This window comes from Megalopta genalis, chromosome 2 (assembly GCF_051020955.1).
Source record: "Megalopta genalis isolate 19385.01 chromosome 2, iyMegGena1_principal, whole genome shotgun sequence".
Taxonomy (NCBI): Eukaryota; Metazoa; Arthropoda; class Insecta; order Hymenoptera; family Halictidae; genus Megalopta; species Megalopta genalis.
In genome coordinates, this window is record NC_135014.1 from 20,552,328 (window position 1) to 20,566,462 (window position 14,135).

At 32.5% G+C, this 14,135-nt stretch overlaps 1 protein-coding gene across 2 annotated transcripts in view; it reads left to right on the forward strand.

Annotated features, from left to right (window-relative positions):
• LOC117220516 (EGFR adapter protein) overlaps positions 1-14,135 on the forward strand; it is a 383,013-nt gene that overhangs the window by 23,117 nt on the left and 345,761 nt on the right. The window contains exons 1-2 of one of the 2 annotated variants that reach the window (XM_033470533.2): positions 609-990; positions 7,152-7,232. In XM_033470533.2, the coding sequence (XP_033326424.1) occupies positions 952-990; positions 7,152-7,232 (120 nt within the window). In that variant the 5' untranslated portion in view covers positions 609-951. Of the gene's footprint in view, positions 1-608; positions 991-7,151; positions 7,233-14,135 lie in introns of those variants that run through there. The other variant, XM_076518718.1, reaches the window with a different exon arrangement.

Sequence of the window (14,135 nt, forward strand, 5' to 3'; positions counted from 1 at the left end):
TCGATGAGTGTACATTTACAAAAAGATACCTAAGTGAAAATATAATTGAATAGTTTATTGATCTATAATTGCATTGCAAAATATACTAACAAGTTATATAGAATTAATGTAAAAGTAATAGAATTATTAAAACGTAATGTGTCATTGTAAATAATTAATTACCAAAATTAATTACACAAATCATATGCTTCTATAATAATCGATATCTTATTCTTTACGTTACAGAAAACAGAATTCTAAGGTACAAAAATGATTGAACAATTTACTGCACTTGCATTGAAGTGCACACAAAACAGTCACGTAAAATTTAGAAACCGATGACGTATGAAGAACAGAAAATTAAATATTTCGTATTATTAGAATCATTAAATTATTGATTTGTTAAAATTGTTATTAGAATTGTTATTGTTACCAGAATTATTATGTTATTGGTTTCGCTGTTTATTGTACTGTTCATTACGTGATCTAAATGAAATGTGAATAATAATAGAAATGAAAACAGAGTTAAAACTCCATATATTGATAGAGTGACTAATTATTAAAAATAGGTAATGTAATTACAAAGTGAAGCAATAAATTCTCGCGCAGCATTACAAAAAAAAATGGAATTCGCATCTAAGTGTTTGATTTTTAGTGGTTTCGTGGTCGTTGGCAGTAACAATAAGTCGAACGTTATTAATTAAACAATTCATACCATGCCACGTATTAGTCGATTATGGTAGTAACAGTGAATAATAGCGTTCAGAGGCAAATTGTGAGGACAATGGGATACTGGGAAAGAAGTGATTACTTCGGCTGGTACGTCTGTGATAGTGGCTTGATAATTGATCAACGACGGACAAAGATGTGAACGAAATATGTAACGCGGTAAAGGGGAGTGACTACGTGTAATTGAAATATCCATGGTGCGGAAAGGTGGAGAAGGAAGAGAACGAGGAAATAATCACCAAAATGCCGGAGGCCACTCTGAAAATATTCAATGGCGTGCAGGTAGGCTTTCGAATATTTCACCGAAAAAATTCAATACAATCAGCAGGAAGTCCATTAATTTTAAAATGCATTTAAAAGTTAGATTTGTGTGTATACATATACATGGTCGGGGTAATAGGTGTAATAAGAGTGTGGGGCCGTCTCATGACTATTCATTGGAAGAAGTGTATCTCCTCGAGGTTTCATTCGAATATATTTAAAATTGGAGGAAATGCATTTTGATGGCTGGGCCATTAATGCAGTTAATTATTATCTCCTCCTGCATAATGAATATTAATACAATTAAGTATTGCAATTTCTTTTTACATGCATGTTACAGACGCTCCATTGTATGCACATATGTTTCTCCTTCTAATAATAAATATTGTTTTATTGCATCCTGCAAGACAGATTTTTATATTAGTACAAGTCCGGTTCAGTAATAATGATTCAATAAGGGCTTCAAGAAAAGTAATAGATTGTAATTATTAGTACCATGTCTCTATGAAAGAGATGATTGTTTATGAAATATATGCATATATACATATTGCATATATACCATATATGCTAAATATGTTGTATATGGTTGTAAATATAAATTTTATTAATATGATTACTAGTCTTCCGAAGTAGAATTTCAATTTTTTTTTAAATATATGCTACACACACATACTAATAAATATTATTTTATTGCTTTCTGCAAGACAGATTTTTTATGAGTACAACGCAGTTAAGTAATGATAATGCAACAAGGTCCAGTAAAAGGGATCAATTTTAATTGTTAGTATCACTAATATAGTATTAAATTTATTATGGTTGAAGTATCATTATTTAAAATATTAGCATCGATTTTAATATTACAAAGTGATAAAATAAACGCTTCTACGAATGGCATGATTGTTTACGAAATGGTTTTCATTTTTTTCTAGTTCCATAAATCGTATTCTATTGAAATAACAATGCTAAAACTAATAGCATTCTTCTACTTTTACACAATACTAATTCAGAATAATGCAAAGCTTGAATAAGCTTTGCTGAATTAAATTGCTCGAGTTCCAAAAGTGCATAAACGTAACGTACGAAAGAGGGGTTCACAGCACGTGCAGAAGAATGTCGAAAATGTAGAATAATTTGTGTAACTTTCCTCGTTTCTGCAACTTTCTCCTCGGAAAATATTCCAATTTTCTCGTGCTACTAAAGAAGTCTTGTCTCGTGCGTCTGATCATTACTTACTGTTTCTACTTATTGCAACCGCGAGTTGTACAAATTTTATTTAACAGTTTTTAATTATGTTTCAAATTAGATATTCATTATTCGTAGTCTTACAATGATTGAGATATCAAAAACAGTTCCTTGGAAATTATTACATAAATTGATCTACTCAAACTAATGTTCTAACAATAATCTTGTGATTGCAATAATTACAGGCTTCTTAAAAGTTCCCATTTATCGTAGAGAAACTGTTGGCTTAATTTTATGAGACCAGTCCATTGAAATGCATATTCTGTTGTATCTGTTGCTATGGAACTACAATTATTTCAGAGTGTGACAACAGTTTCTATTCTGTTTGGCTGGATAAAGTTGCGAATATCTCTGCACAGTGAAAATTTCATTTGTCTTCGATTCATTGGAATATCATTAAATCCTGATTAAAAGAATTCAGTCTTCTAACAACTGCATTTGTGTATAAAATTCAAAAATAAATATCGAGTATTTTATTTATTATTATTATTTTATATTCCTATACTATGTTGTTTTTACATCTATTAAGACTAATAGATTTTATCATCCATATATAATAATAATAGTAATAACAATAATAATAATAATAATAAGTAATAATAATAATAGTGTTGAACAAATTATATAACAAGACCAAATGAAAAATTTTGTTTTCTCAGTTTTATAATTAGAATGCGTACTTCTATGCAAAATAAGAATTATCTGTATTAATCATAAGATAGAGGAGATACATAGTCATTAATAAGTATATCTGTCCGAAACAATTCTAATGATTTGAAAATGGCGCAGCGGTAGGTCTAAACTTTTTAAATATTTTCGGTCTGTTGCATTTGATCTACTAATGTTTCTCATAAATTACATAAAATTCGTAGTCTACTTCATAATACGCAACAAGTTACAATTATTGCTCAATCTTGTCAAAAGATATCTCGAAATCACTTATCGGAACGAAAAATTCAGCAGATAAATCTGTCAACGCAACGATACCTCCTTTTTACATTTCTCTTTGTACCCTGCAAGAAGTTTAAATCGAAAAGATTGAAATCGATAAGTACCGTGACATTTAGCTATCTCATTGTATGAAACAGTCGCGTGCCGATTGTTCACCGTACATACGTATAATGGGAAATTAATTTAAACGCAGCGGTCGCCACGGCGCGGTGCAATTGATCCATTCCGCGGCTTCGCAATGTCCTTCGATGTAACTGGCACGATCGATCAGTGCACACGAGGACCAGTGATAATTGCAGAAGGGTTGCCAGCAGTTTCGTCATGCGCTTAGTCTTTCGTTGCGAACCTTTGTGATAATAACGCTGATTAATTGACCTTGTTGCGTGCCGCTAGAACTGTTACTATGTCCGCGGGATTTACTGCAACCGGTTGCGTTATTTATGACAACACCTTTTTGCAGACCGGTGCCGGTATACCTGTTCGATCGCGTTTCTGAATTTCACTGAGAATATCATAATCTACGGAGTGGAATTGCAAATTAGGGTGTTAATAGATTGGATACCGCTTTTTTAGATCGCTGCGCGGGCACAGTGATCTTGTAAGGTGGAACATACGGATATCAGAGTTGGCTAATTTAATTACCACGATTTTCTAATAATAGCCTGTTTTTTAAAATGACTGACTTTTATAATTCCTGATATACAGGGTGAGTCACAAATTAGTACCCACGATTGTTCAGCTCCATTCTATGGTCTGACAAGAAAATGTTTCCCGTCATAATTATATGATCATATTCTTGTTTTTCTGAAGTTTTCACTGCATTATTTTCCATGTACTCGTGTTTACCATAAATGACTAAATTCTATGGTTGAATTATTAAAATGATTAAAAATGTATATATTCCATTGACTAAAATATTCTGCGTATCTCCTTCTATTATTAATTGTCGTTAACACACATATTTTGTTGCTGTATACATTTTCTTGTGTCTTATAAATTTTCAGATTTTTATGCAATTCATTATTTTCATACTCCGTTTTATTAACAAATTAGAATGAAAGAAATGCTCCCTTCAACATTTTCTTTTATAAAATAAAAATGCTATTAGACTTGTTAATATTTATAATAATGACTTATATAGAACGTGAAATATGTAATAGAATAATAAATATTTATAATAATAAATGCACAAAACTGAGAACATTACTTGCATAATATTCGCTACAAATGAAATAAACGACACCGACACGAAGCGTAGAAAATTCGTTGCAGCAATCATGGTATTAATTTCGTAGAAAGCAACAAGTAATCTCTTTAATTATTCTCCCAATTAGAATCGCGTCGATAAAGGAACAAATAACACACACGAAACTTCAGTAATGCGGTAACAACTTTCATGCATTTTTAATCACCTTCGTTAATCAACTCGGTCTAAACGAATGTCATGCGAAATTCTGCACTTTTGCATAATGGCCATTTGAAAAACACGTTCCCGGCATATTTTCATTAATATTTATGATCAAACACGTGGGAAATGCATACTTTTCCGAAATAACCGACGCGTTACGCAACGCGCGGTCGGATCATCATCATTATTATTACTATTATGTAGTACACGTTTGTGCTCGGAACTTTTGATATTGCAAAGAGTTTTGAGAGATTGTTTCTGCCGTGCGTAGGGAGGTATAATATTTCCGGAAAATCCCAGTGATTCCGGGAGGAGATCCTCCCGGAGAGAATTTCGATGAAACAACAATGAGAATCATCCGGTAGGATTACAGCGGGGATTATTTTGTGGCACGAGTATCCGAATCGAAATTCTGCCTGAGGAAAAGATTTTCAGACGTGGAAATCGGAACGAAAGTACAAATTATATGTGCCGCACACATTGCAATTAAATCCCCCGATTCTGCTCTTCCTCTTCTTTTTACGACTCCCGTTCGCGTTTGGCATTTCAATAACTGGAAGCTGTGTACTTTGGTCATCATAATTTGTTCCGAGTAATACCATATTGATGCGAGCTTTCAAATATCACGCTTTTCCATTTCTAACGCTATCTTCGCCGATCTTTTCCATTTCCACGAAATTAATTTTGTAATAGTTAGTCTGGATCTTTGTGGAAAATGAAAATTGTGTGCTTTCATCAATTTAATTATTGTCGGCGAGTCGAATGCAATATAGAAATGTCACTAAATTGTTTTAATATTTTCATTTTTTCAATATTCGTCTACGTATGTTCGTCGTGTATGCATACAATTTGCAATCCGACAGTAATGATTCGAAAAGCTGAAAAGTCATTTGACGAAAAGTGATCAGAGACAAATGATACTAAATTAAAATCTAAAAAAATGCTTTCTCACTTTTTAGTAAAAATAGTGCTAAACACAACTACAAGTATCCAAGTAATGTAGCAAACATGAATACTTTATGAATAATAATTTTTGGGATATTTATTTTTGAGTTAGGTGTGTCGTACTATAATTAGTTGTTTCATGATGCAAAACCAGCGAAATTCAGTATTGCTAAATAATTATATGAAATGAGCTGCATTCATTTAAACCGATCCATCGAACAATATTATTTTTACAATTAGATAAGCCCATATTTAAACAGAATTGTAAATAAGAAAAATTATATGTGCCCCAAATTTTACGATATCTATTTTTAAGTTCGATGGTTCGAACTGTAATTAAAATCCATGATGCAAGACCAAGGAAATTTAATAATCATTGCTAAATAATTATACAAAATAAACTGCGTTCATTTATACCAATCCATCCCACAATATTATTTCTACAATTAGATATAAAGTCATATTTAAATTGAATCGTAAATAAGAAATATTATATGAACATTAAATTTTACGATATTTACTTTTGAGTTAGATGTTTGGAACTAGGATTAACTGTTTCATGGTACAAGTAATCGTGATTGCACAGAATGCAACGGTAATAAAAATGCAGGTTAACGAAAGGAAATTAGTTGAAACACGTAAAATCTCCGTTACCAATTTAGTCAAGCGGAATATGACTGTAATGAAAACGTCGTATACATTATCAGGAGCAGGCCACGGACACATAATTGCATTAGGTACCGCTATTTATTACGTCCATGGAATTTACCCTCCCATGAGTGCTTTTATTTATTATCGTGTTGGGAGGGTCGCTATTTTTATCGGCCATACAGACATCGAACGATGCAATTTACCAAGGAACAGGAAATCTTTCATGTTATTCCTGTATTCCGTTCACTATGAGTATTTGCAGACATTTATCATATGATAAATAATTTGACAGGAAGAAACCAATTTAAAAAATTTGATAGCTATAGTTTTTTACAGTGAAAATATTAAATAGATTTAATACTCGGTGCACATATAAATTACATTATTGAGTTCTATTAGATATAATTGAATAATAATGCAACTAAAAATAGTAAAAAGATTACAATAACTTGGAAATGTTAGCATATTATTTTCAATATATTAAAATAATAATGCAACTAAAAATAGTAAAAAGATTACAATAACTTGGAAATGTTAGCATATTATTTTCAATAGATTAAAATGAACTTGCTAGTTTGTTTCTGTATCATACAAATGACGTAGACAATTTTTATTTTCCATAAAAATCCACGGTCTAGTAACAACACATTAACACATCGCAGTTTTCGGTCTCAAAATTTCTGATCACTCACTGACACAAAATCAAATAAATATGTTTCGACAAACAAATTAATTTCCCAAAAAGTTTTCTTATTATGATTATCATAATTGTCCATTTATGCAATTATGTAAAAAATTATGTGAACTGAACGTTACTTATATTGTCAAATTGAAGTTAAAATTGTCATTCAATTATATTGGAAGGCGAGAAGAATAAGATTTTTTTTAAATTTCTAGGATCTCAAATTATCACGAGTATTACGATTTCATTATTATGGAAGACCTTTGCGATTGTCATACTAATCTAACGTTTTTCTTGTTATAGTACATGGGTTCGTTTCCTGTGGCGATTCCCGACATTGCCAGCCGTGCTGAATACGTTCGCTCCCAACTGGAGACTCTCAGAGTGAGTACTCTCTTTCGACGACATTTTTTTTCTTCAGTAACTAACCTTGTAATCACTGATGTTCAGTAATTATTTTACATAAATATTTATTCGAATAAATTGCTTTTAATCAAATATTTTATTCGAATAATAATTATTCAATATTCATTACAAATTATGCTGTACATTTATTCGAATAATTCTTACTTCTAAATGATTCGAATACAGATTGTAAAATTATTCGGATAATAATGCGAATAATTGTAATTGAATTTGTATTATTTCATGAATAAGTATTTATATAAATTAATATTGAATTTAAAAATTGTATAAAGGACGACTAATTTTGATCTGTTACAGGGTTAATTTTAATTTGCAAATTCGCATTTTCACAAATTAAATTAACCCTTTCACAGATAAAAATTCATCGTCTTTTATTCAATTTTTAAATTCAATAAGAATTAACATGAAAACTTCTTTATGAAGTAATACAAATTTAATTACAGACAATTAATCTTCATAAATCTTTAATAATTATTAAAAAAATATCAGACAATATTTTCATTTAATATGAATTTTATTACAAATAATTACAAGTAGGTGAACACGGCGTGCAAGAGGCTTTATTGTATTTGAACACGATATACAAAGTAGTTAATTTGTTTTGCAAGAAAGTGAATACGGTGTCCAAGAGAATTAATTTCAGTAGAGAAACCTCTATTAAATTTCTGCTACGACGCGTGTTAAAGTTTGATGCACGCGATTGATACTTGGCATCAGAAATATCCGATCTCCCTGAATCCTCGGTTTAAAATTCCGTCAACCGGAATCGTCGACTCCGATGCGTCTCTCGAATGGCAACAGCCTTGTAAGGAACACAATAAGCGACGACGATGCTTCAGTTTTCAGTGAAATCCACATGATCCACGGCGGACGTGTATTCGTCCTGCGCCGACGATTGCCAGTACACGAAAAGACAGATTATTCTGGCACGCCTGGTTGCATAATAAGAATCAATAAGATCGAGGAATAATGGGCTGACATGTCCCCGGCCCTATTTCCACTCTGTTTGTTTCGCGGGTTTGCATGCATGATGAATCGCGGGAGTTTTATACTCGGATCAAGCCAGTCGAACGTTGCCCAATAGACATCAACTCTCTGATATTGGTAGTTAAACTCGGTTAATATTCGTCCGGTACACTTCGACGAGACTCTCCGAGAAATTCCAGAAAATGCACGGCTTTTATTTCCTCGTAACTTTTTCGTTCAACGAAGATCGCCTCTTTGCAGCTCATTGTTTTCTACCAAGTTGTGACTGGAGTGCGAATGCACATATTTCACTGAGTTTACAAATATATAATAATTCATTGAAATCAATATTTTCTTTATCGTGCAAATGTTATTTCCATGAAATTTTAATGATAATAATAATAATAATATTATATTATATATATGATAATAATAATAATAATATATTATATAATAATAATAATAATAATATATTATATATAATAATAATAATAATAATACATTATATGTAATAATAATATTTATTTTGCCAATAAAGCAATTGCGAATATATCTTGATATTGATGTTTGAATTTAAGATATATAAATCGTTAAAAGCAAACGGACGTTAAATGTTCCAATTGCATTCATTAATCGAGCGAAATATAAGAAAATGCTTATTTTTCAAACGGACACCTGATTGTACTTTTCCTGTGGATTTATTTTCTCTCAGAAATATTAATCGTCAGAAATAAAATTTCAAATAATTCATAGAAATGTTGACACATTACATACTATTTCACATAATTATTTCCACAAATGAATAACTATTTTCAATAAACGAACTCACGTCACTATGACGTCAAATAAATGTCGGAATATTATTTCATGCAAACGGCAGCATTTCATTTACAATTTCCAATATTTTTTCATATATTTTCACCGAGGCCCGTTGGCAATGGTGCAGTTTCACTGCCCGCGTTAAAAAATTCCCTTCCCTGCTCCAGACAAACGTGTAGCTTACTTTTCTCTGAGTTTTTAATCACATGGCCAAAGTACCTACATTATTCCCATCGAAAAACATACCTCTAACGGCCGAACATTACCGGAGACTTTCTCCCGAATTATTTATTATATTTGCTTGTAACATACTTCCATTATTTCGGTTCGAAGAATCACCGAGTTTATTCGGGATAAACATTCAGGCGTTGACCGTGGGTAGCAGCCGATCCGATCGGCAACATTAAAACCAGAATCTTTTCGAAACGATCCGGATAAATTGTTGTTTGCCGCGGCGCACGCCTCGTGACGCAAATTAACGTCGCGTCGCGTCGCGTCGGCGCGCTCGGCCGTTCCTTCGACTAATTAACCCGAACTTAACCGGCTTCATAATCACGTGCCAAGGGAATCAAACAACAGATTTGCGGCTCGAAATAAACTTCGTTCACCGGGCTTATTATTGTAAGCTGCGTTATTACTGTGAAACTAGTAATGACTACCGACCCTAAAGGGATCAGCAGAATTTCGGTATGGAGTTTCATCGGAGTTGAATATTTGCCTGCGAGCGGCTGCTCTCTCTCCGAGAGTTGTCGGTCTAATCTTTCGCGCGTGTATGTACGTTTGAGTCTCTCTGTCTCTCTCTCTCTCTCTCTATCGCTCTCTCTCTTCCTCTCTCTCCCTCTGTCTCTCTCTCTTCCTCTCTCTCTCTCTCTCTCTAATTCTCTCGCTCTCTCATCCTCTCTCTCTTTCTCCGCGTCTCTCTTCCTTTCTCTCTAATTCTCTCGCTCTCTCATCCTCTCTCTCTTTCTCCGCGTCTCTCTTCCTCTCTCTCTCTAATTCTCTCGCTCTCTCATCCTCTCTCTCTTTCTCCGCGTCTCTCTTCCTCTCTCTCTCTCTAATTCTCTCGCTCTCTCATCCTCTCTCTCTTTCTCCGCGTCTTTCTTCCTCTCTCTCTCTCTCTCTCTCTCTCTCGCTCTCTCATCCTCTCTCTCTTTCTCCGCGTCTCTCTTCCACCGGCTTTGGCCGCGTGTGGAGCGTGTTCTTGCCTGTGGAACGGGAATTATGAACCTGAATTTTATGAAGGCATTAAAGAACGTCTCGCGCCACTTTTCCTCGTGGTGGTATTCCATTAGAGCCTGATGGACAGATTTCCATGAATACACACCGCGATTGCATCCCCTGTCCGGCGGACCAAACCCTTTTCAGGGTACGAAAGGAAAGCCCAAGATATCAGCGCGTTTCCACTTTTCGATCAGCTCGCTCCGTCCTGGATTAATTAAGGGGTAGACTCAAATAAACCGTTCAAATAGGGACGACTTTCGGCAAGACTTTTTAGAACGTGAAACATCGGTGAAACTTCTCGTCACTTTACATATTCGTTGACATTAATTACAAGGTACATACATTTTTCTTTTCTTTACGTATTAACGTCACATTGTGACGTTTACTGGAATAATATATCACGTTCTCCGTGAACCTCTTGTTGATCGACGCATAGTCTTGCATTCTTTTACTTCGATCCAGAAGAAAATTTATGTTTTCTCACGGGGCTGGGGAGAAATAGATTTTTGCAATTGTGAATAGATTGTAAATATTTTGATCTTCATATGTGATACAGAATTTGGCAAATAAATTTATTTCGAAATTGCATTTTTTTTTTAATTCAGCTACTACGTATCGAAATAGCATTTGAAATATATTTAACTACGTAATATCCATTTGTAATTAGAGTAACTACTGTTTCAAATAAAGTTTATTCGCCAAATTTTGTATTACATGAGAAGATAAAATTTAGTATTTGGCATTGTGTAAATGAAGCTTGAAATTTGAAGAAATATAAAAAATTGACTTTGGAGAATTGCAATGCTGTCTGAAGATTAATTCGATCAATTTAGTTACATTAGTATAATTAGTCTCATTTAATTCGACTAGTATAATTATATTTCAAACTGCATTGCAGCTTTCCAAAGTCAATTTCTCCTAATTTTTCGAAATCACATTTCCAGGTTAACTAAACCAATTTAATTAGGTTAGTCTAATTAGTCTAATTTAATTAGTCTAATATAATTTAATTTCAAACTACATTGCAGCTTTCCAAAATCAATTTTTGTCTAATTTTACAAAATAATATTTCAAGTTTTATTGTAGAAAATGCTAAATAGGCTGCTTTCACCGTCTATAAAATTCTTTGTGACGAACATAAAACGAGAACGCTGTTAACTTTGAGAAATTAATTAGAGATTAAAAACAGAAAATGTGGAGGGTAAAAATACGTAGACTGGTTTATTATTGTCCACGGATTTTATGGTATAGCTACGGTGGCAGTTTAGAGTCTATGTTCTCGAGTTAATGTTTAAAGAACTCGATCACAGGTCCCGAAACGTCTCCCTAAATTAGTTCCATCGTATAAATCTCGATGTACTTGAAACTCAATCTTCCTTTGGCCAAATAAAATCTAAAATTTCCTCGAGAAATTTAGTAGGCGGCAGATACCACACTCGTCAAACCAGATTGGTTTCATTGGTCACCACGCAAAATCGAACGAGTCAACAACTAACTTTTATTTTTTCGGACTGGCCGCACTAAATTTTTTCACAATACCCTCGTGCCTGTATATTTCTAGTAGCTCGCTGTTTCTTGGGAGAAAATTACCCTATCCAAGATTTATATCATATCGCAGAAATTATAAAAATCGTGTGTAGTAATTACATGCTTATAAATTAATTTCTATTTATGTATATAAAATGTGTAAAATAATTATTATTAATATTTATAAAATGTGCGAAATAATGTTTAATAGTATTCATAAGACGTATGAAATAATTTTTATTAATATTTATAAAATGTATAAAATAATTTCTATCAATACTCATAATATAAATATACATTTATACTTAGCATAATATATGCGAAATAGTTTTCACTAATATCCACAAAATTTATAAAATAATAGCATAGATCACGAGTTACAATTAAGAACAGAAATATTGATCTAAACAAAATCAGAATGAATATTGAAGTAGTCAAGGAAATAATTAATTCTCCACTTAGAATTGTGGATCTTCTAATAAATAAAATGTAATTATAATTACGCAGTCTGTAATAGTTCTCGAAGCTCTTCAACTGTTGTAACTTGTAACTAAACACTTTGAAGATTATGGCAGCCGCAGCCCGTCAAATTTGCGTTTCGCAGTGTAAACTCATGCAAGCAAAGACTTGTTACTTGCATTCAAGCAAATTAATTCATCAATGTCAAACAATTTGAAATAATTGCATTAGCTTGTGAAATGCAAGGCTGAATAACATCGAAATCAATTTCACTAAAGCCAGCACGCCAAAGCAATTGTGAATAATTGCATTCATTCGTAAAAGGTAAGACCAAACAATATCGTCAACCCCATTTTCATTAATACTCTTAATTAAAATTAGCAGTTTAATGAGATTCAGGTAATTACAATTATCTGCATTGCTGTCGAAAGTACACACTTGAAAGCTGTTTCGAAAACCGTCGACGTCGAGTACCGAAAAAATCGCGCGATATAACTTTACGAAAAAACCACAAGTGATTCAAAGCTTTAACGAAAGTGCTCGTTAACGACCACCCGACATTGATGCGACATTTTTACTGGAAAACGACGAATTCCAAACTGCACTGTTGGAAAGCCAGCGATGTAACAAATTAATTTGGCCACTGGAACTACCAAACTCGTCGAAATGAGTAGTTCTTGATTTTTTCTTTTGCAATTTCTAATATTATTGATAACATCTTTATAATATTTTCTATATTATATCTCTATTTATATCTATTTATATTATATATTTATATCTTCTATATGTCTTTTATAAATGTTTCTACGAGAAATCTTTGCATAAACTTCTTTATTCAAGTATCAGTAGTGAGCATTAATTAGATAACAGTGCATGAAATTGTATTAGTATTGAAGTAATTAATAATTGCTTTTGATTGCAAAACAAAATCAGAATTCTCTGCTTCAAATGCAAGAAATTGTGGTTACATTGCACTTCTTCTCTTGATTATTTTAATTATTTGACAGTATATTCAAATTACATAATAATATTCTTGTTTTTCATCGATGCTTCTATTGTTTTGCACTCCATCTATTCAATGTTATCATGAATTACTGAATCCCACTGGCTAATTATTGATAATAGAATTTTCTAATAATTTTCTAATAATTCTAATTTTCTAATAGTTTGTATTTCAAATATTTTTGGTACTAAAACTACCAAATCTCAGTCAGAATTTTTTTTTTCTTATTGTCTTAGAGCATTTATAATCAATTCCTCCATAGAATTATGAGTAAACTTGTCGTTCATTGTATGATTATATTATATATTATTGCACATAATAGTATAATGACTTGTGTGTGATCGTCGTCATCTTTGCAATATATTACTTGGTGAATCTGTTTGTTAGACCTAACTGGTTTCTGATTTTGAATTTTGTAATTCTGGAAATAATAAAAATGTTTATATCCATATATTATACAAAAATCATAGGAAGTTTAAGTAAATTGCATTTACTGTTTTATATTCTTCCTTCAACTTCTGTCATATATGCATCGAATCAGCAGTCGAATTATAACAGAAGTCGTATGAAGCTTGAATAAATGCTAATTTTGCCATTGTTATAAAACAATTCAGATAAGTCGCGATCAGAACGCGATTAGTGTCGCGATTTTATCAACGGATTTAATGAACGATAGGTACCTGTTCGTCAAAATATTATCAGTAGTTCGAATTTCTTCGATCGCTTCTATGCGCATGCAGACTTTTCTTTGATATCAGCAAACTTTTTCCAAGCTATGTAATACAGCTATGTATGTACATCTCGTCGCCCTCGCGGCGTTCATATTTTATTCACCGTGGCTAAATGAGGTGAAAATCACGCTCCAC